General features: G+C 41.2%; 1 protein-coding gene across 3 annotated transcripts; it reads left to right on the forward strand.

Annotated features, from left to right (window-relative positions):
* Positions 1 to 741: 741 nt before the first annotated feature.
* On the forward strand, positions 742 to 24067 carry clasrp (CLK4-associating serine/arginine rich protein). 3 transcript variants are annotated; one of them, XM_034097583.1, is made up of 21 exons: positions 742 to 835; positions 1879 to 2018; positions 3762 to 3859; positions 4838 to 4939; positions 5551 to 5630; positions 5836 to 5920; positions 6029 to 6165; positions 12669 to 12765; positions 13058 to 13136; positions 13222 to 13295; positions 13392 to 13433; positions 13975 to 14199; positions 14572 to 14904; positions 14985 to 15167; positions 18132 to 18171; positions 20997 to 21057; positions 21604 to 21662; positions 21745 to 21791; positions 21873 to 21958; positions 22137 to 22161; positions 23356 to 24067. In XM_034097583.1, the coding sequence occupies exons 2-21, from the start codon at positions 1920 to 1922 to the stop codon at positions 23396 to 23398; spliced, it is 1995 nt and encodes a 664-aa protein (XP_033953474.1). In that variant the 5' UTR covers positions 742 to 835; positions 1879 to 1919; the 3' UTR covers positions 23399 to 24067. The 3 variants fall into 3 exon arrangements, with proteins under 3 accessions (XP_033953474.1, XP_033953473.1, XP_033953475.1); XM_034097582.2 differs by lacking the exon at positions 23356 to 24067 and having other exon boundaries at positions 22137 to 23347; XM_034097584.1 differs by lacking the exons at positions 21873 to 21958; positions 22137 to 22161; positions 23356 to 24067 and having other exon boundaries at positions 18132 to 18175.
* Positions 24068 to 24310: the final 243 nt, after the last annotated feature.

Consider the following 24310-nt stretch of genomic DNA (forward strand, 5'->3'; position numbering starts at 1 on the left):
GATGCCGTGTGTAAATCGAAGAGATAATACATTTTACAGCATAGGTAGTCAAAATGTTTGGAAATGCATGTGTGTATTATGTACCTACTGCATGTATACTGCATATAAATACAAGCCTGTTTTGAACAGTGTTGGAAGAGGTATAATGATATTTTAAGCAAAAGTAGCTACAGTATTACAAGTCCTGCATTCAAACTTTTACTTTACTACACAATTATTAACAGAATACCAAAAGTAAAAGTAGCCTATCTGTTATGAAGACCAATTTCAGAATCATACATATTATTTGACTGATCTATTAATGTACTACTATTTTATCCTAATATTATTTTATTTACATAGTATAGTTGTATAGCCTAAATCTGCAGAGTAACTTGTTACTGAAGCTAAAAGTAGGTGGGGTAAAAAGTACAACATTTGCCCCCTTCATGTAGTAGAAGCATAAAGTAAAATACAATTAAATACTCATGTAAATCTGCTACTGTAAAGCAGCCAACAAGTGTCTTAAAAATATATTTAGGCGTAACAAAACTAAACGTATAGCTACCTAGTTACTTTCCACCACTGATTATGACATCATCAAGTTAAAAGTGAAACTTTTAATCTTAACAAACAATCAAATCAAATCACAAGCATTATGGTCACCGCCATGGATGTACCATTATTTAACCAAGGAGTATTTATTGTGGCTCACTCGCTATTGAGTGAGTGCAGCGCCCCCTCAGGCTGAGATAAGCAAGCCTGAGCGGCAGCGCTAGAAGAAGGAGGCGTGTGACAGAAGCACACGGCTAACAGCGAAAACAACCCAAGTGTGTGTGAGTGGTCCCTTAAACAGGTAAACCGACACCTTTGAAACGGGTTTGCAAGTTCCGTGTACCTGTATTTCATGTTTTGTTGTTGTCGAAGAGACTACGTTATATGCGTTTTCTTAACGTCTATGCAAACTAGCTAAGATAGGCTAGGCTAGCTGTGATGCTAACTGGCTAACAGCGGCACAGTGTTACAAGCGTTATAAGGCCCGGAGCTGCATGCGCAAGCAGGCCATGTTAGCTAACAAACTGCTCCATAACTTTGAAAACCTTGCCTTTTCGTCTTATTCGAACTTAACGTGATATGAATGGTGATTTTGTATCATAATTACATTTAGTTTACAATGCGACAGTGCTGTGGTAAAATGTGTTTGAGAACGATAATGTATACAGAAGTTAGCCAGGTTAGCACTTTGGCTGCAGACGCTTCAGCTGCTATTGTAACGCGAGTCAATCAAACAAACCCAAATAATGCATGTGATAAAAGTCAGAGGCCATTAGCTCGAAATCAAAGCTCACAATAACACGGTTGTGTTATTTGATCATTGCATCAGCTGCAGTTGATATTATAATAACTCTGTGAAATTTATTGTAAATATTAGAAAACATTGACATAGAAGTCTTAGTTGTTATAGTATCTCAGAAAAATGACCACAGGTTTGCACAAAAGGTGCTCAATGATCCACACAATTAACATAACATAATATTTATGTAATTAACATGAAATTAATGCAAGTAAAATATTAAGACAGTTGTCAATATGAAAAAACATCACAAAATGTGTGTATAACCCAAATTGCATATCTAAATAATATAAAGTACTAATAACATTGGGTATGAAAATATATACATATATATTCATTCATATTCTGTCTTATGTTTTATTATTTTTGCATTAACCAAAAGTAGTGTAAACGACAGTAGGGAGTTTTGTTAAAAGTATTTTTTATCAAATAAATGCTGTGGGAGCCAGACATTATGTTCTTCCAGTGTTGACCAATATTTCCTAAAGCACTTGTGTTCTTTCTTTCTCCTCTCTCCTGTATTTCTTCCCTGTTTGCCTCTACAGCAACCGTGCCCCGCCGCGCCCCCACCCCCAGCGGAGCCGTCATGTGGCAAGAGGCCCGCAAACATGAGCGCAAGCTCCGTGGCATGATGGTAGATTACAAACGCCGAGGAGAGCGACGGCGAGAGTACTACGAGAAGATCGTAAGAGACTCCTATCATGATCACTCCTCATTATTATTTTTGGTCCACCTTGATATGGTCTTACCTGCCCAGTGCCCAATATTAATGTGCAGGGTGTCCGCGGGGTCTTAAAAAGTATTAAACTTTGATAAATCAATTTAGCGAAAATTAAGGCTATTGAAAAGTATTAAACGGCATTTTCCAAGGTATTAGATTTTGTAGTTTGTTTTCAATAAGTATATAAATTGTCCAAAGAGGTTGTATTCTACAGTTTGCCTGAATGTGATCATTGCGTAGGTGTGTAGTGTGATTCTGTGTAGTTCATTTATGGCGTCCCGTTGGGTTTGGCGTCATCTGAACAGGACATCGCACGCTCACTGCTTAGTAGCGCGCCAAGGTCCGTTTACGCCGTTACAACATCGTTATGGGGAAATGCAAGTCTGCGTCCAAATGGTTGGAAGATAAGGAGGAAGGACAATCCGTACTGTATATAGTAAATGTGAGGTAAAGTGTGTCGCCAATGTAACCGGTTAAAACTCGAAGTGGTGATGAGGTCTTAAAATGTATGGAAAGGGTCTTAAAAGGTATTACATTTGACTTCAGGATTCCTGCATATACCCTGATGTAGTCAATGTACTCACTGCTCATACTCCGCTAAAGTCAAACCAACGCACAAGGAAGAAATGTAAAATCCAATAGTTTATAAACTGCACTCACGTTAACTAGATGTCCCTGCAGTCATCTGTGGAGCAACCCTAGTTGTGACACCTTATTAAAAGCTCCTATTTGAATTGCTTGCTCCAGATCTCGACTTCCCCGATCCTGCCTCAGTTGTTTAGTCTGTTGAGGCAAGGGTTTGAGCTTTAGGTTGGCTGGTGCGTTGGCTGAGACTCCTCCACATCCTGTTCAATTTTTGTTATAGCTTTCTTAATAGAGCCTATATAGTTCTTAGATGACAGATTCATACAATGAACTCTCTTGAAACACCATTTTGAAAAATGTAGAAAAGGTTATGCAGCTGACTTTGGGCTCTCCTTAAACAAAAATAACAGGACATAAAGGGCTATGCAATACATATCATTATCTGGTTAGTTATTTTATTTAGTTGGTTATAAGTAGGGATGCTCCGATCGATCGGCCGCCGATATTCTCTGTGCGCGGCAAAACAAGCTCGCCAAAATAGCTTCACCAGTCTGGCAGTTTTTTAAGGTTTCCGAAAATAACAATAAAATAGCGGTATGCAACGTGTGTGAAGCAGAAATCCTGCAGCTCCACCCGCTGTGACGGACCGGTGAGCGGAGCAAAACACACACTAAGAGTTAGACCTAACACACTTAGCTATTTTATCTACCTCTGGAACTAGCTAAACTAGTTATAAATATATTTACTCTTCACTGTCGTGTCACTCATTACTGGATCAGTGAGCTGCATGAGATACTGACGGGCTGTCAGGAGAGAGAGAGGAAAAGAGAGCTCTTCTGCTAATTTCTCCCGTGTTATTATCCAAAGTGAATGTAAACTTGAATAATGTACTTCATTTGAATGTAATAATTATGTTGGTTGTTGTTCGTGGAAGCACCAGTGAATGAACCCAATTAACTGAGCCCAATTAACTGAGTTTTAAACATCACTTTAAATGGAAGATCCCCATAGGCCCCGCCCACTCGATCGGATCGGCCCCAAAATTGGCGATCGGAGCATCCCTAGTTATAAGTTATATATTACATTTTATTGTCTTTTGACTGTCTCATTTTGTCTCAACAGAAAAAAGATCCAGCTCAGTTCCTTCAGGTTCATGGCCGAGCGTACAAGATTCATCTGGATCCTGCTGTGGCCACGGCTGCAGAGAGCCCCATCAACATGTGAGCACACGCACACACACACACACACACACACACACACACACACACACACACACACACACACACACACACACACACACACGGTTCGGTACGTACCTCGGTTTTTAGGTCACGGTTCAGTTCGGTACGTTTTCGGTACAGCAGAAAAAATTATCACAAAACATAAAATATTTTTTGGGTTTTTTTTATTATTATTAAACTGTGAATAATGTATTCACTCAAATAAATACAAAATATAATAAAATAAACATTAAGGTGCAGCATTTCGATGAACTGAAATAATCTGTATTTGAACTGTACTGTACTAGCACCTAAGCAGCCAGTTAGACATAATGACTTGCTTGTCATTGTATTTTCATGTTTTTAAAGAAAGATGAACTTGTCCACATTGCTTGCTGAAAGGGCAGATCTGCTGGCACTAGCAATGTCTCCTGCTGTGGAGAACACCCTCTCGTTAGGGACAGAGGTAGCAGATACAGCCAGGTAGCGCTTTGCTAACATGACAACATAAGGATATTTGGCCTTTGTAATAGCTTTGGCTCGGTCTGAACTTTTTGCGAGGGGTGGAGGCTTAAATGCTAGTGGGAGTTGGGTTTGCACTTCAGTCTTTTTTCTTTTGGTACCGGTGATATTCACGTTCGGGTGATGCCTTTTCAAATGAGTGTGCAAGTTTGATGTATTGCCAGCCGCGTAACCAATGTTAGTTGAACAATGCCGACAAACAGCTTTGGTTCGGTCCACCTGTCTTTGTCCGTCATCCTTGTACGTAACTGCGAAACCAAAATGTTCCCAAACCGGAGACTTCAATGATGATGGAAGATTTTCGAGCTCAACTTTATCTGCGTTCGCACACGTGTACCGAACCGAAGAGCCGGTATCGAATAATTTCGGTACGTGTACCTTTACACCCCTACTGCCCAGTTATTTTGGGATGTTGCTGATCACATTATACCCCTTTCCATTGTTTGTTTCTTTAAGGATGCCATGGCAAGGAGATGCCAACAACATGATTGACAGGTTTGATGTAAGGGCTCATCTAGACTACATCCCTACATACACTCCTCCACTGCTCAGCACGTCGTAAGTACCATTTGAGTCCAGACTCTGTCCGTTGTAAATATGTATGCGTTTTGGACATTTCAGGCTCTATATTAGTTGAATACAAGTCATGATGAATATTAGAAAATACCATAACTAACATAAACACATTTTTTAGAGATCATGCTTAGCAATCTTTTTTTTTTTTAACAAAATGAACATGTTTAGCCGTTACAAATTACATTACAAATGAGCTCGAGTAGGTGTAGATCTAGGAAAGAAAAATATATGCAGGACCTGGTTGTGCATCAGATGATTAATGTGAATTGATGTTTGGTAGGGCGCATTCAAAACATTTGGTGAAGTTTTTAATGTAAAGCAATAACAAAATGATTACTAATGAGGGAAATTGCTCTTCATGCAGTTGCAATACAATGAGTGCAAATGTAAAAAGTCTCAAGGTAGTTACAACAATAAGTGTAAATGTATACAATGCCAAAATTAGGTTTTAACGTGTGTTGCATTTGTACAGTAGTCATTTGAAAGGTGCTGTTAATACAGATTTTGAGAGGTCTGTCCTTGATATTGCATTTTATGTCCTATAATTGCACATTACATCTCATATGGCCTCATGGACTCTTTGTCTCAAACAGGAACCCAGAGCAGGACATGGAGGAGAGGAAGTGCAATTATGAGCGATACAGAGGCCTAGTGCAGAATGACTTTGCCAACAGTGAGTACTCAAAACCCCATAGCTGAGAAAAATGAATTTAATTTGACTAAAGCATTACATTTACATGTTGTTTCCTGTTGTAACACAGTTAAGCACCTGTTAATACATGTGTTCTTAATGTGACTATAATGGTGTGTTAGCCTGCCCTCAGTGGGTATGTTTTGCTGTTGTGTTCTCTATTTAACTCCCTGCTGTCCTCCTACAGTCTCTGAGGAGCAGTGTTTATACCAGATCTACCTGGATGAACTCTACGGTGGCCTGCAAAAACCAAATGAGGACGAGAAGAAAAAGTATGTAATTTTAATTGTAATACAATGGTTGTTTCATCCCCACTGTCGATCGAAATGCATGATTCCTGGGGTTTCTTGGTTTGATAAATCCTTCCTCTCTTTGTGCAGACTGGCTGAAAAGAAAGCCACCATTGGTTACACGTATGAAGACAGCACTGTGATGGAGCCCGACCTCCAGTCAGACAAAGAGGAGGATGATTCAGAAAACAGCGAATCGGAAGAGGATGAGGGCATCCCAGATATTGGTGAGGAAATGAGTCTGGCATTAGTGAGATTTACACATCGGGAAATTTCGAATTTCAGAGACAAAAAACTGTTTTGCAGGATACACTACACCAATGTATAACAACCACTTTCAGTTTGCAAATCTTCCATTCTCTTAAAGAAAACAAAAACCCGTCTAAATATATATATATATTAGGGGTGTAACGGTTCACAAACATTTCGGTTCGGTACGTACCTCGGTTTTTTGGTCACGGTTCGGTTCGGTACATTTTCGGTACAGCATTTTTTTCACAAAACAAAACATATATATATATATATATATATATATATATATATATATATTTTTTTTTTATTATTAAACTGTGAATAATGTATTCACTCAAATAAATACAAAATATAATAAAATAAACATTAAGCTGCAGCATTTCGATGAACTGAAATTATCTGTATTTGAACTGTACTGTACTAGTACCTAAGCAGCCAGTTTGACATTATGACTTGCTTGTCATTGTATTTTCATGTTGTTTAAAGAAAAATGAACTTGTCCACATTGCTTGCCAAAAGAGCAGATCTGCTGGCACTAGCAATGTCTCCTGCTGTGGAGAAAACCCTCTCGCTAGGGACAGAGGTAGCAGATACAGCCAGGTAGCGCTTTGCTAACATGGCAACATAAGGATATTTGGCGTTTGTAATAGCTTTGGCTCGGTCTGAACTTTTTGCGAGTGGTGGAGGCTTAAATGCTAGTGGGAGTTGGGTTTGCACTTCAGTCTTTTTTCTTTTGGTACCGGTGATATTCACGTTCGAGTGATGCCTTTTCAAGAGTGTGCCAGTTTGATGTATTGCCAGCCGCGTAACCAATTTTAGTTGAACAATGCCGACAAACAGCTTTGGTTTGGTCCACCTGTCTTTGTCCGTCATCCTTGTATGTAACTGCGAAACCAAAATGTTCCCAAACCGGAGACTTCAATGATGCTGGAGGATTTTCGAGCTCAACTTTATCTGCGTTCGCCATTAATTTTCGACAGTTCCTCAAATTACTGACTAAATTTGAACGCATCCCTCTGACGAGCTCTCATAGCATGCCCTCATCCAATGAAATGACTTGCTCGCTCTATGACGCGATGAGCCCAATGTGAGGAAATTACTCTGAATGCTGCGACGCAGCACCTGAGATTACTTCCAAGAAGTTATTCACGTTCTCAATTTTTTACGTTTAACGTTATATTCGTTCGGTACACTTCGGTACACACGTGTACCGAACCGAAGGGCCCGTACCGAATAATTTCGGTACGTGTACCGTTACACCTAATATATATATATATATATGCGCAGTCCGTTTTCTAATACGCAAAAAGACTGCAAAATGCGTCAATGATTATTTTTAGTATTTTATATATATATATATATATATTAGTGCTGTCAAAATTATCGCGTTAACGGCGGTAATTAATTTTTTTAATTAATTGCGTTAAAATATTTAACGCATGTGCAGAATGGCCCGCCCCATACGTGCCACCAGTGGCAGCGCCAGGGTATGGCTGGGGTAGGCTACACCCATACCAAGAAATGTTTTAGCCCCACCATGAAAAATGATGTTAAAGTAAGCAAAATAAAGTCTGCCAACTCGTGCGGAGTAAATTGCACAGACAGCAGTTAGTAAGATTGATTTCAGTAGCCACGGTTTTGAAAACTTTTGTCACGTAGTGATCGTCTTCTCAATAGACCATCTTTGATAACGGCGTGGTGTTGTTGCAGGAAGTCCCAACGGAGAATACTTTTGCTGTAGTACAGGGGTGCACATAACTGGTACGCCGGTTATGGCGTAATCTGAAATGCGTACCGTCATTTGTGTCACAAAGCGCATTTGCGTACCGACGTACTTGGTACTTGTGAAGCTTTTCCAGAAGGCGGTTAGATCACCGGACGACAGAGTCGGTCTCCGTGTGCACAGACAGGGCTGCTGTTAACGTCGGTCTGTACAACGGACTTGTGCCAAAACTACGCCAACCGGCTGCGGAGAACTGCGCTAAAACAGCTGATCACAACGTTCACACTCTGTGGTCACGAAGTACTCCACTAGCCGCCCCCCCTCGGTCGACTTTCCTGAAGTACTCCCCCGTTGATAGAAATCAACACGTAATGAATTAAGACCCCACGGTTTGATGATTGATAGGTGTGTGGGTTGTCTTTCATTTTGACACGCAGAAAAATGTTATAATAAACATAGATACTGTATGTTAAATGGATATATCTGCCTTCTTTCATTTATCTTTCCATTCCCCAGTGAGTGAGCCAGGGCAGGTTGTGCCGTGTGGTAGTGAACTTGGTCGGGATATGCTTATCCATCTGTGAAAACAGTTCGTCTCTGAGCATATTCCAGTTGTCATTCACAGTTCGCTGGTTTTCTGTTCTAACAAATTCTGTGCTGAACACTTCCAGCTCAGTTTGGATGGCTTCCCAGTCTGCTAATGAACATTTGTAAATTTTTCTCTGTGCTTTCTTTGTATATACAGGATGTATACTAGAGTCCATCATGACAGCACAGTGATCTGATATGCCTGGTATTGTTTGCACATTTTGCACGAGCGTTTGATTTGAAGTGAATATCAAGTCTAATATGTTCTGTTTTCGAGTAGGCTCGAGTTGTACTTGTGTTAGTGAGTATTCTTTGACTATGTCTAAAACATGTTGGTTTAGAGCTATGTTGTTTGTCCCTGGTTGTTCATTTTCCCAATCTATACCAGGTGCATTGAAGTCACCACCTAGAATTATAGTTTTTTCTGATGCGTTACCAGGCAATAGAGAAATTGATTTCCGAAGCTCATCCAGTTTGGTGTGATGATCACTTGGTGGTCTATAGAAGCTACCAATGTAGAATGTTTTGCTTGCTTGGGAAACCTTGACCGAGACCCACATGATTTCAATTTCTGTGTCTGTGGTTGCAATCCTTGTTGCTGTAAAGCCTTCCTTTATGCCGATGAAGACTCCACCTCCGTTTATATTGCGATCCTTCCTAAAGATAGTATAGTGTTTGGGGAATATTGCACCATTCTTTATGGTTTCATCTAGCCATGTCTCATTCCCAATTATGCAATCTGGTTTGGTGTCATCGATGAGAGCATGCAGGTTGGGGGTCTTGCCCTTTACGCCACCACAGTTGATCAAGATTGTTCGCCATTGATTATGTCTGTTGGTTGTGGTCCCTACAATGTTGTCGGCTGAGTCATCCACAGAGGTTGTATTTATGGTTGACAGGCTTTCACTCACTTCTTGGTCACTGATTTCAGATTGGTTTTCAGTTGTCAATATTACATTGTTATTGGTGGTTGCTGGGTGTCCGTTTTCTCTATATTGGGTTATGGGTTCGAGATCTATTCTTGCTTCCATAGTTTGACTAGTCGCAGGTTCCAGGGTGGACCGCGAACTCGGAAGACGTAGTTCTTTGACTCATCGGCTGCTGTTTTTGCCTTGGCCTCCTCGACTTTATTCCTGATGAGTTCACGATCTTCCTTGTTGTAGTCATTTGAAATGCTTATTCTCTGATACTTGTTTTCACAGTTTTTTAGTTTCCTCACATTCTTGAATATTTTCTCTTTATCATCCCTGTTGTTGAGTAAAATTTGTAATGGTCTGTTCCGTTTGGGGCCCTGGGTAGCCTGTATTCCTAGTCTGGGTAGCCTGTGTTCCTAGTCTGATAACCTGTTTGGTCTGAAGTTTCCCTACCCTCCTGGTCCTCCCGATGGCCAGTCGGTGCCTGCCGGTGAGCGTGGAAGTGTGGTCTGCCACAAGCGGGCGACAGGAGCGGGGCTGTCAGCATCAGCTTGTAGATGGTATTTTAAACTCGATGCGCTCTGAAACTACGGGGCGGCCGAGAAAAAAAAATACACATGCGTTAATCGCGTTAAAATAATTAGTGGCGTTAATTTTTTTTTGTGTTATTAACGCGTTAACTTGACAGCCCTAATATATATATATATATATATTAGTTGCTTTTCGGCGCCTCCCGCCTAACGCTGATTTGGGTGACTTGTGTAATTCGTGGAGAACCGAAGTTTTCGGGGGGGGGGGGGAAGAGGAGTCAGTCCGTCCGACTGACGGACAACTTCTCACTTCAAAAAAGAAGAAGAAATCTAGATCGCAAAATAATTAAACAAGCAAGTGCCTGTTTTTCCTGGCCAAGGACAGGTTCCTTGAACACAACACGAGCGTAACGTGGCTTCACGTGGTATATGTCTCGTCTGAAAGGAGTGCTGACAGAGAGCACCGGAACGCCGCTCCAACTCTTCACATATTGCAGTACCCATAAGGTAGGGTGACCAGACGTCCCCGTTTTCCGGGGACAGTCCCCATTTGTATTGGCCTGTCCCCGGTTGAAACTGTCCCGGAAATGTCCCCGTTTTTTAATATACGTTAAAAACACATAGCAAGGTGAAAAAAAACGTTTCATGTCAGGAAACACTGGGCAAACAGACTGTGGTCAAGCCATCCCCCACTTCGGAAAACAGTCAAGCCAGCCCGCACGTTGTATTGCGGTACGCGAATATCCTATGCATTACGGTAGAGGCCTGTAAAAACTGCCTTCAAAATAAAAGCGTTTACTCGGTCAATAACAAATATACCGGTACCTAAAAAACACACCAAACATATTCATATACTGGAGCTTAAATTTAAGAAATATGTACTATATAATATAATGTGATCAATAATAATTTAAAACAAACTACGTAGGCCTATAACTACCACATTATAACTGAGTGAATGTAAAATGTAAGTATGCAGTTATGAAGACATATCTGACATTTCCACTGGGTGACTAATTTCAATTGATGTTGACACCATCTCACAACACTAAAATAACATTACTTTCTGAAGCACAATTTAACATGTATGCTGTTTAAAATCTCAAATTAAATCTATTGTCCATCTATATTTTGATTATTATTTAATGGAAACCGTCCATAATCAAAGAGTCATTCGAAGTCAATCAAATACTTATTTCACTTCAGGGTGATAGCAGGAGACCCCATCTAGTCACTCAGAGAGAATCAGGACAATCTGATGTAGAGTTTAAAAATAAAAAACCTTTGAAGTCTCATATGAGCTATCATCCCTCTGTTTTTAGATAAGAATAAAACAAAAACTATCCAGTATCAAATACTTATTTCACTCCAGGGTGATAGCAGGACACCCCATCTATTCACTCAGAGAGAATCTGGACAAGCTGATGTACAGTTTCAAAATAAAAGACCTTTGAAGTCTCATATGAGTCCTTCTGTTTGTATCCAACAGTTACAATGTTTGAATTACATTGAACCAGAATTGTCCCCCTTTTTTTCTTGAACCGTGAAGAAAATTGCATATGTTAATGATATATTGACGGCAAAACTCGAAATGTCCCCGGTTTTAATTTTGAAAATCTGGTCACCTTACCCTAATGACCCCGTACATATGCCGCAGTGTTTGCGTGGCTGTGTCTTTAGTTTTAAGCCCAGTGGCGATCTGTTGTTATTAGCATCTGGTTAGCTAGCTATGCGAACAAATTTAAAGAGCTTTTCTACAACCAGGTGGAAGAGAGCTCTCTCCTGAGAGGCTCAAATAACCTCAGCTCAGTGAGGTTAAGGCACACCTTGATATGATCATTATAGTTATTAATGAGACATTAGAGACTAAATGAAAAACGGGTACAAAATACTATATGACGGTAACAAAAAAGTTGTTAAAAATAACAAGAATAGAGTTTAAAAGGGGAGTGATTTGTAAAATATCCAAAAAGAAAAAACTGCTTACAGTTCTGTTTCAGATGGGTGTTGAATGATGTATCCATAGATGATCTCATGTTGCTCTCAAAGTGCACCAGATTGATGCTTTTAACTTCAATATTTAAAAAAAAAAAAAAAATCCCCGGGGAACATGCCCCCGGACCCCCCTAGAGGAGGTTAGGTCCCCCGACTTAAATCATGTTCACATGGATAGGATACTAAATACATTTGCACACATCTTGTGTCCATATCTTTCTGTTTTGGTGGTCATGCCACAACTGTGCACATGCATGTATGCATGCGTGAGTCATGGTAAGATATCTGCTTGTTCTTTGCACAGCATGAAAGAAAGGCCAAATGAATGGGCTGTGATTTTAGTTTTTTTTTTTAAGCAGAGGTTGAGTTCAATAATTTGTACGGCCCTCAGAGGATGTTGTAAAAATTGAAAGAAAAAAGGTTCTCCTCCCCTGCTGTAAATAATAATAAAAACCCTTGATTTATAACTTAACATCTCTGTCTCCTATTGATCTGGGTATATTATAAAGAATAGCCAGTTAATTGAAGCATTATAGCACAGGCCTTTGTCAGATGGTATATTACGCTGTTTTTTTTCCTGCTTCGAATAGTTCTCTCTTTTTTCACCATACCTGTGTTTGCATCACTGATATATATAGAAAATGTAAGTTAAATCAAGCATGTAAACTTGCCTTGACGTTTTGCTGTGTTAAAAGCTTTCGTGTGTGTGTGTGTGTGTGTGTGTGTAGATGTGGAGGTTGACGTTGACGAGCTGAACGAGGAACAGGTGTTGGACGTAAACAAAATGGCAACCCCATATGGAATGGCTGAAGGAGACTTTGTTAGGTAACATCTCAGAGATTATATCATCATGCATCAAAGGTCACCTGTAGAGCAGAGTAAGAATACAGGTTTGGAAGAGAACAACACATACTCACTCTCTAAAGTGCTATAGTTTAGATTCCCTTGCTTCACAGTCTACAGAATAAATAGGAAAGGCAGTAGGGAGTGACCTTATCGGAAATGTCTTGATAGAATTTGATTTATCCAATATGAACTCAAAAAGTGTATATTAAGAAAACCCTGAAACATAAACCAACAATTACTTAACACTGTTAACATGATGTCTGTTTATCAGGATGTTGAGGAAAGACAAGGAGGAAGTGGAGGCCATCAAACATGCCAAAGCTCTGGAGGCGGAGAAGGCCATGTACTCTGTAAGATAATATCCATTGAGGAATATGTGTGTATCATGCAAGTGGTAAATTAGACTTTATAAGTTACGTTTTTTAATCATTTCAGGGCCGGCGTTCCCGCAGACAAAGGAGAGAGTTCAGAGAGAAGAGACTAAAAGGAAGACAGATCAGCCCACCAAGGTAAATGTATTAGATCTTCGATAAGATTATTCCTCATTATCTGTACGACTACCTGAAAACAGGTCTAACTCATGTCCTCATTCTTGTGTATTTTAGCTATGCCAGGAGAGACAGCCCAACATACGATCCCTATAAACGGTCAGTATTTTTGCAAGGATGCATGACATGGATTTTTCAGTCTTTACCCATGACGGATAATTAGCTGCTCATTTCTGAATGTCGATATGATAACCGAGAACTTTTTAAAAATAACTTAATAACCTGTAGTTTGTACACACCTTCATGAGGAAGGCTAATGTGGAGTGAGCCAAGTTGGAGGATTTCATATTTACTAGCTCTGACTTACAACTGATGTTCCTATTGTTAAAACGAGAAAACAAAGAAGAGTTCTGTCTTCAACTTTTCATAAAAAAATGTTCATGCATTATGAAACTTGTATTGCAAATCGTGCTGTCTTCCTCTGGAAATGAAAAGCGACAACATGTTTGTTTCTCGTGTCGGCGTGCTGCGCGTGTTCCTAATTTTCTTATTCTCCATTTTGTTTACTGGCGGATTATAAACCTTCTGTATCTGAGTGTGTAGAGACTGCACTCAATTAAATAAAATGAATTGGAATACTTTGCCTGATTTTTTGGGTGTTCGTGTATATTTTAACGTTTTTTTCTGATCTGTCTTTCAGGCCAGAGATGGAGTCCAGCTCAGAGTCGCGGTCACGCTCTCGTTCTCCCGGTCCGGAGAAGATCACCTTCATCACCAGCTACGGAGGCAGCGATGATGAAGCAGTAGCGGCAGCGGCGGCAGCCGCTGCAGCAGTAGCTGCAGCAGCAACACAATCAGCTGCTCCCCACTCTGGACACGCCCCCTCCAGCTTGCAGCACCCTGCAGGTCATAGCAGGGGCTCCCGGTCGGTAACTTTCCGTCTTTCTGGCTTTCCATTAGTTGCAGTCTAAATTGTTGTTGAAATTACCCCAGAAAGAATACTCACGATGAAATACTGTTGTTGTGGTGGTAGGTGAGGTGGATCAGTCAATAACAAATTAACCTATTCTGCATATGCTTAGGAAAACTGTGTCTGCTTTTAAGAGTTCACATACATTATGTTAGATTGTGCATGTCAGATTATAGCAGCGTATATACAAACGTTTTGCTTATTTCATCCTCTCCACAAAGTCGAGCATGTGATGATTTCTTTAAAACAAGAAACCAGAGTTATTCTGAAGAAGGCTAGGTCCTGGGCTGGTGTTGATACTGAAACCCTGTGTCTCTGTTTGTCCAGGAGAAGAAGGTCATCCTCCAGTCGCTCCCCCTCCTCCTCCTCCCGCTCCTCATCGCGATCCTCCTCCCGCTCTTCTTCCCGTTCCCGCCGCGGTCGACGTGGGCGCGGCGGGAGGGACGGGCGGCGGTCCCGGAGTGATGGGCGGCGATCCCGGAGCCGATCGCGGTCGAGGCGGCGTTCCAGATCTCACTCACGAGGCAGAGCAGGGAACGGAGGGGCCGCGTCCTGGAAGAGGCGGGACCGGACACGATCACGGTCCAACGACAGAGAGCGAGGGAGGGACAGAGACCGGGACCGGGACAGGCGACGGTACTCAGCACGCAGGCGGACAAAGTGAGACTCCACAACGTCTCCCAACAGTGTTTAAGTTATACCTATCGAGGTGACTCAAGCTCTGCTGTTTTCTCTGTCAGGTCCCGTTCTAGCTCACGGCAGGGGGGCAGCTCGAGGCGAGGGGGGCGGAGCAGCGGGGGTCATCGGAGGGCCGACAGCGGCAGCAAAAGCCCCTCCCGGTCGCCCAGTCGCTCCAACCGTACTCCCTCCCCTCACAGAGGAGCCCTGCCCTCTTCCAACACCATCTGTGACAAGCTAAGAAAGTAAGGACACCATGTAGCAGAGACGAACGAAACAATGACACGGTTTACATGCACAATAACATTTCATTTTGTTAGAATAAGACAATGTCAATGTTTTGATACAGTTGTCTGAAGCCCATATAGCATCTTCTGATGCAATAGGCCAATGTTATCCAGGTTTTAGGAGCATTCTTTGGAAACATAGAAAGCTATTGGGGGCTTTACCGCAGTTTGCAACACAACCCATTTATCCTGTTTTTAGAGTTAGCTCCTGCATTTGTTGTACACAATCAATCAAACAGGTTGTAGGCTGGTGTTGAGCTGGAGGCCTAAAAAAAAAAACCGACCTAATTTTGAAACACTCTGAAAGACTTGGATACCCTCGCAGACCTTTTTTATAAAGTTGACTGCTTAAAGCAGGGGTGCTCAACCAGTCGATCGCGGGGAGATTCCCAGTCGATCGCGAGATGTGTAGAGCAACAATATCCTGTTTTATCGTTAATGTCCTATAACATAATCTTCCTGTGCCAGAATAATGCAGTTGAACGCATCAAAGCTTTGTGATTGGCCGGCGTGACCCCATGTGTCGGGGCGTGGCTGGTGGGCAGTGCACTAGTTCGCTGACGTTGTCCGTGTCAACAGGAGTGAAAGTCCGCACACACACAAGACCGCAATTATGGCAGAAGCAAAAAAGCCCAAAATATATAATGTTCACTCCGAGTGGGAGGATGATTATTTTTGTATCTATTCCAATTCAAAGTCCATCTGTCTCATCTGCAATGCGAGCGTGGCTTTATCGAAGAAGGGTAATGTAGGAGCGGCATTTCAAAACAGTGCACAAACGCTACGAGACGGAATTCCCTCCTAATTCTGCCTACGCTCCCAAAAGGGGAGGGGCCTGAAAGGACAGCTAAATGCACAGCAGTCCATTTTCACCAGGCCCAACAACAAGAGCAAGGCTGCTACCAGAGCATCTTATCGTGTCAGTCACGTTCTTGCGAAACACATGAAGTCTTTCAAAGACGGCGAAGTTGTGAAAGAAGCATTCCTGGAGGCTGCCGACGCGCTTTTGGGGGACCGTAAACATAACCGTAGCATTTCAACAGCTTTTTGATAAAATAAAAACTCAAGTTAGATACCGTTATTAATCAGCTGTAAGTTTTAGTTTGTTTGAACTTATTCATTATAATTATTGTACAAAATGGTATAAGAATTAGGGCTGTCAGTCGATTAAAATATTTAATCGCATGATTGTCCATAGTTAATCGCAAATTAATCGCACATTTTTCATCTGTTCTAAATATTCCTTAGAGGGATATTTTTCAAATTTTTAATACTCTTATCAACATGAGTGGACAAAAATGCATTATGTAAATGTTTGTTTATCATTTGATCAATGACAAATATTTTCATGAATATTAAACATAACAACCTCTGAACATTAAAAATATCCGCCTCAATTCAAGCTGGAACCTCTCTCATACAATACAACTCAAGGCATATGCTCGAACGGGAGCTGCCTGGACGCTGCAATCATGTTGCGCACTATCCGTGCCGAGTGTGCTGACTTTTCTTACAATGTCCCACTATCTGGCTTCCTGCATAAAGTCAAGTGCTCGGCGCAGTTGTCGCTCCTCTGTTTTCATTGAAACAGCTCCTTATATCCGTTAGCGCAGCTAGCTAGCACCAGATGCTAACAACAACAATACACGTAAGGTGTGCACGTTCTCTCTCTCGCTCGCTCGCGCCACACATACACACACCCTCCCGGTCCTCCCGATGTCCAGTCAGGGCCTGTCGGTGAGCGTGGAAGTGTGGTCTGCCGCAAGCGGACGGCAGGAGCAGGGCTGTCGGCATCAGCTTGTAGATGGTATTTTAAACTCGATGCGCTCTGAAACTACGGGCGGCCGAGGACAAAAAATACACATGCGTTAATCGCGTTCAAATAATTAGTGGCGTTATTAACGCGTTAACTTGACAGCCCTAATAAGAATGCAAACTTAAATTGATTATAGTCTATTATCAATTCAGGTTAAGAAACTAGTGTTGCTTGCATCCTATTTTTTTTTAAGGCATTTATTTGTATACTCTACTAAAGTGCAACAAAAAAATGGTTTGATTCTATTAATTTTGTCTTTTTTATTGTACTTTGGCAGCAGATTCCTGTGTAGCTTCAGATCTGAGTTGTCTTATTAGTAAACCTAATTTATACTTTTGTAGCAACACTATTTGTATATAATGGCAAATAAAGGGTTTTTCCTGTGTCATATGTGGCAGCACTGTTCAATGTTTCTTGAAAACATTACCCACTGTAGTATGTGACGTGAATAAACTCCAACTCTGTATCAACAACACTGTTGTGTAACTTCAGTTAAATACTTGTATGTGTGTAGACTAGAAAGAGGCAAGATTTAAAAGTAGCTCTCGGCTCAAAAAAGGTTGGGCACCCCTGGCTTAAAGTAATGAAAGAGGGCAGCTGTGTGTTTCACAGCTGAGAAACTTCTTTCATTGGCTTGTTACAATAATCAGAATAAGAATGGCATTGCATCTAAATGGAAATATTAGTGAAGTGGAAGTTCATATAAACAGCTAGTTGCAATAGTGTCTTTTACATAATAGGAACTGAATATTTTGTTTATGTAAATGCCTAAGGATTTCGGTTGAACTCAAAAATGTAATAGTTCCTTTTACTGCAAGGGAGCAGCATCTCAGAGTGATTGGGTATGCCTTCAATTCAGGTTAATAAACATTTAACTGTTACATGCATTTGGGCATAACATGGGTTCTTGTGAATAGCCATTTGACACACAAGTGTTATAAAGCCATACAAATCATTTTATGAATGTATTATCATGTTTTTGGAACCAATTTATTTCTTGGCATGAGGAAGGAACAGTGTTTTTTTTATTTTTATAATCAAGATATCCTTATCCCATCGCCTCATCACCCATCTCACTGTTGTTTTTCTGTTGTTTCTGTTTACAGGCCTGATACTCCGGGTGGTAAAGAGACGGGAGCTGCCAAAGTCAGTAAGAATTTGACCTAGTTGCGTTTCTTGCTAAAGCCTACGCCTCCCTCATCCCTGACAGGCTGACTTGGTTTTCTACCAGGCTGGGATGTAGAAGCCATTGTTGCCCAAAGAAAAGAAAATAATAATGTGATTTCCCCCCCCCCCCCTACAAAGTTGACATGCTCCGCAGTTAAAGCCTACCAACTATTTTGCAAATTACCGTATTGTTCACCTGAAGTGTTTTGCTGAGAACACTAGAGAAAAGACTGAACGCTGTTATCTCTGTATGGAGTGAACATTTCAGCGCCCTGTGAAGTCCTCACTGTTATTTCAGTGTGTGTGCATATATACATGTGGGTGAGAGTCTTTATATCTGTGTGTAGTCTCATACGCAGCAGCAGGTCACACATGAACCGCCCTAACGGTACGTCCACACAGCAGCTTTAGACGAATCTTCCACCGCTTCCAACGCTTCTCTGCCCATTGACTTTGAATGGGGATGACGTCACTTTGCCTCGCTTTTCGCCGAACTGCATTGTGGGGGAGCGAAGCGAAGATTTCCAGGATTTCCAGGATTCCAAAGTTGAGCAATGTTCAACTTTTGAAGCTGAGCTGGAAGCGTCAGCCAATCAAATCCCGTTTATGCAAATCTGCCAGTACAAGCGCTAGCCAATCAAACCACGTGTATGCTGGGAGAGCCAGACGGCAGTTCATTTCCTCATATTCCAAACGAGAAATTACGGTAGCAAATCACCCGGTTCTTTACGACCAGAACTATTTACCGGGATACAAACCGGAGGAACCAGGCATGGAGGGAGGTGGCAGAGACAGTGGGTGAAACTGGTAGGTTTTCGCCTGTTTGGGGAGTTTATATATGTATTGCTCGCATATGTCGGGGGCGGGAGATTCATGTGATTGGTTGTTGGTCGCGTTGCTCGCAAAAAATCCCCAAGTTGCCAGACACGCCCAGCTCCAAGATTTTCAAGATTTTTGAAAAGCTGCTGTGTGGATGTACCATGCGGGAAAGAAGATGATTACTTTTTGTATCTTATTGGCCAAGTGATCATTTAATAGTGACTGAAGTTGTTTGATTTATCCCTGATGGAGAAACCTGATGGGAGTGCTCTGGACAGAAGTTTCTTTAGGCTTGTTTTAACAAGCAGAGAACGCTCTTACGGCCCGTCCACACAGTAGCGTTAAAAAAATCTTCCAATGCTTCTGCCCATTCACTTTGAATGGGGTGACGTCACGTTGCCTCACTTTTCGCCGAACTGCATTGTGGGAAGCAAAGCGGAGATTTCCAGGCATCTCAGGCTTCAAAAGTTGAGCAATGTTCAACTTTTGAAGCTGAGGTGGAAGCATCAGCCAATCAAATCCCGTTTATGCAAATCTGACAGTACAAGCGCTAGCCAATCAAACCGTGTGTAAGCTGGGAGTTCTATATTCCTAACAAAATGGAGGAGAAATTAATTATTGCGGTAGCTAATCACCCGGTTCTTTATGACCAGTCCCTATTAACTTACCGGGATACAAACCGGAGGAACCAGGCATGGAGGGAGGTGGCAGAGACAGTGGGTGAAACTGGTAGGTTTTCGCCTGTTTGGGGATTTTATATCCAGTTTACTTCGTTTTAACATTGCTAGCAAGGAGGGGGGCGGGAGATTCATGTGATTGGTTGTTGGTCGCGTTGCTCGCAAAAAATCCCCACGCTTCAGATACGCCCACCTCCAAGATTGTTTTAACGCTGCTGTGTGGACGTACCGTTACTCCTAAATTGAAATGCTGTACATCCCACACACGCATTGCAGTCTTGAGATGAGAGTTCAAAGGAATGGTTTTTGGGAAGTACACAAATGTCCTGTCCTGCAGAGTTGGACGAGAACATTGATTCGCTCATTCAACACAATGATGTGTTAACACGTGAGCTTAAGGTGCTAGTATGCTACTGTTTACAGTCTTTATGCTGAGCTAAACTACTTGTGGTAGCTTTATAATCTACTTGCAGTCATGTGAGTGTTATCAATCTTCTCATTCGACTCTGGACAAGAAAGGAAATGTGTGTATTTTCCAAAAATATCAAACTAGTCCTTTTTTAAAACTGAACAGCATATTTATTTGTTTTCATTCTGAACCAGCTTCTCTTCTTTCTTGGCAAAGAAGAAAATATTTGAATATTCTCTCCTCAGACAAACAGAGGGGAGGTTATTATCTTTTTCCTGCACTGTTGTGACCTGCAGTCTCTTGCCTGGCCAGGTTTAAACGGCCCAGCGATGGGTGTGTCAGTTACAAAATGCCACCGGCTGTTGCTGATGTTTCCAAACTCACCGGACCTGAACTTGTTACACTCTCTGACCCTCTGTCCTTCTTCTGACGCACCCTTCACCTTCTTACAGTGTTCGTACATATAAAAGTGTAAAGACTCATGTTACTGGAGCCTGTCCTGCTGCTAAAATATCCAACTGCTGAAGTGTACTTCTGTCCACACACACACACACACACACACACACACACACACACACACACACACACACACACACACACACACACACACACGCACACACTCCGTCTGTTCAGCCTTAGAAATTCAAGTGTGATTGACTTGACAAACATCACACATCATTTGTCTGCTACCTTTTTATTTTTTTCTCTAATGGCTACTGTACATAAATGTGTTAGTTCTGAAATTGTATAACAGCATAGTGCTTTTGATCTCCTTCACACACACACACACACACACACACACACACACACACACACACACACACACACACACACACACACAGACTCACGCTTTTGTCAGACTGTGAAAGCTTGTGCTAACACAATTGTGTCACCTGCAGAACAAGATGACCCCACAGGAGAAGCTGAAGATCAAAATGCAGAAGGCGCTCAACAGGCAGTGTGAGTATATACTGTGTTTTCGCTTTGTACACAAATCTACTCAAATGTCCATGTTTGTCAGATGTACTCTTGCAATATTATTGGCCAATTCAGGTTTTTAAAACATTTTTTTAAATCTGCTACTGATTTTGGTTTTGGCCGATTCCAATAATATTTTCAAAGAACTATATTTGACAGTAAACACAAATTCTATTGTGTGTCAAAATAAAACATGGACTATTTAAGAAAACGGGTGAGGAACTGAAGATCTTCTACAAGGATAATATGTTGTGTGTGTGTGTCTGCAACGTAATTGTCTGCCGCTGTTTGAGCATAAATCAACGTAACATAAAACTATCATTCGGCCGTGGGTAGTTTCACTGGCATACATCTGTTAGTAAGAAACTGGTCAGAGGCCAGGGTAAATCCTCTGACCATCGTACAGCCTCAACAGGTGGCCGATCGTTCAGTGCATCTCTAGTATCTGTTGTACAATTTGTCACATTATGAAAATAACAAATGTATTTTTCGCTCCTTTTAACATCCTGTATTTTCCTTCTCCTGCAGCCAAGGCGGATAAAAGAGCGGCGCAGGTGAAGGTCCAGCAGCAGGAAAGCAAACGACAGGTGTGTGTTTGTGTGTTAGTCTTTAGGCTGAAACACACTGTTATCCTGCGTCTCTCCTCATGGCTGTGTGTTTTTTCTGAAGGAGCGAGAGGGAGAGCTACGAGCCATGGCACGCAAGATACGCATGAAGTAAGAACCCGTGTGAGTGTGTGAACGGGCGGTTTGGTATGTGTGTGTTGCAACTGTCTGACCCAGAGGCTCTGTGTTCAGGGAGCGAGAGAGACGTGAGAAGGAGAGGGACGAATGGGAGAGACAGTACGGGCGTCAGAGCCACTCGCCTTCCCCTTCCAAACATGGTGAGACACAAACAGCCATATGTATCTAATAATAATTTGGTTTAGTGCCTTGTTTATAGAAGAAACAATCAGCTGATGTCGGATTTCCTGCCGTCAGTTTCTGCTCTGACAGTTTTATGGGCTGTAATACGTTCTGCCATCCGTTGTTTTCACGGTGTCTTGTCCTCTGTCCCTGCAGGCCGAGAGCACAGCTCACACAGAAGGTATGCGAGAAGCCGCAGCAATCCCAACAGCTCCGATGAAGCAGAATGAATTATGGGAGTCTTTCACGTTAATGCACATTCACTTATCCCAAGGCTCATCACCGTGCCTTTTTATATGCAACACTAATGCTACTTGGCTTTTTCTTCACTCAGATCAAATCAGTGTGTAAGGTGTTAAGAGAGAAACCGGAGCAATACTTCAGTACAAGTGAATTCCTGAGTCAAAGAAAATACCTCAAATGATTCACTGCAATTAATTTCACCCTTCATTAGAACTTCAGCTCATTCCTTAGTATTATTTTATGAATCACATTAAGATATGTCGGTTTCAAGGAAGACCTCACGTAGACCGGACTCGATGTTAAAGTCAGTGAAGTGAAAACAAATTTTATTTTAGAATTTAAACATTCTTAAAAGAATCCATAAACTTATTTTAAATGTTTACTAAAATAAAATGTTGACTTAAAGGTGGTGTAGGTAAGTTTGAGAAACCGGCTCGAGATACACTTTGTTATATTCCATGGAATGCTCTTAACATCCCGATAGCAATGAATATCTTAAGTGCTTTGACAAAAAATCCATACAAAAATGTCCTCTGTGGAAGCCGTGGTACTGTAAAAAGAACGATGGCCTACCTGCCTGTCAGCCTTCCATCTGTGCACAAACTTATCGCGTGCCCTCATTGGTCATGTGCGCGTTCGTGTGTGTTGGAGGAGGGGCTCTGTAAGGAAGTGGCAGATTTGTTCCGGTTGTATATTTTCAAATTCTAGCGCACTCGAGCTGGTTTCTCCAAAATGACCTACCCCACCTTTAAACAGAAATTGTACTTCAGTAAATCTTAATTTCATTAAAGCCACAATATCTGGATCTTCACATATAAACTAAAGCGATCCCCAACCAGGTTCAGTTCCCAAACTGACCCGTTTTTATACTCCGTAACACCAAGCAAGTCAGTCTAAATGATTGATGTTTATTGACGCTGCTAAAGTTTTTTTTACATCAGCAACGTTTGTCTTTTATATTAGATTATGATCAGTTGATTTAAAAAAATGCTTCTTTTTGAAACTTTAAGCTTATATGGAAGACTAATAAGACTTTTAGGACAAGAAATATACACTTACACAATTCTGTATGATGTTAGTCAGATTGAGCTTCTCTCACTTTTGTACTTATTGTTGTTTTATCTTTTTACAGGAGGTCTCGGTCCCGGTCACGAAGTCCACCCTACAGATACTGAGCGGAGGGAACATGGACGCCTCCCTTCAGTACACAGCCATGTACACATATTCTAACAAACGGCCAACAAACGTGAAAAGATGGAGTGATCATGATACCAACCTTTACTTGAACACTCTGTCCTCTGGTATGTGTCCACAGATATAATATTTGGACTGTGATACCTTTTACTTTCAGTTGTCAAAGCCAATTGGTTCGGCGGAGCGGAGTTTGATCTGCCCTTTTCATTTTTGATTCAACTTGTAAAAAGTCTTCAGCTTTAATAAATTAGTTTCTTCTTCTGCATGCTCCTTTTTTCTTTCTCTGCCTGAACAATTCTCAACTCGTCTGGAGTTGTTCATTTGTATTTCAATGTACATAATAAGCAACATCTCACCTTTTCACCTCACATCGTCTCCACGTCAGCCGTTCTTTTTATTTCTCCGACAAGCTCACACTACAGAACATTTTAACAACCTCTCAAGAGCCGATGTACAGGATATTTACACTTATCCATTTAAAACGTCTTTTATTAAAGGAAACAAACTCCCTGTATAAATTCAAACTTTATCCAGCGCTCCTTTTATACTCTGTCCTCTGCTAACCGGTTTACAGCAGCATATAGCCTTTTGGTTTTCAGCAAAATGGAATGTAAAATATGGAACAGTAAATAAAACTCACTTTGAAACTATTTGTTCATTTCCCTTTTTTTCCTATTCAAAATCTTATTCAAAGTTTTTTTTTTTGTAAAGCTTGTACCGAAAGAAATAATGTATTTTTAGGATTGGTAAGTTATTTTGGTTTTGTATACCTTATATATTTTAGCATACGTTGGTCACAGTTGTTTTATTATCCCGGGACTACTTTGCTCAATACATTTGTTGAATAACAAGCAGCTAATATCTTATTTGTATCCGCAGCTAACGGATAATAT

This window comes from Pseudochaenichthys georgianus, chromosome 13, assembly GCF_902827115.2.
Source record: "Pseudochaenichthys georgianus chromosome 13, fPseGeo1.2, whole genome shotgun sequence".
Lineage (NCBI taxonomy): Eukaryota > Metazoa > Chordata > Actinopteri > Perciformes > Channichthyidae > Pseudochaenichthys > Pseudochaenichthys georgianus.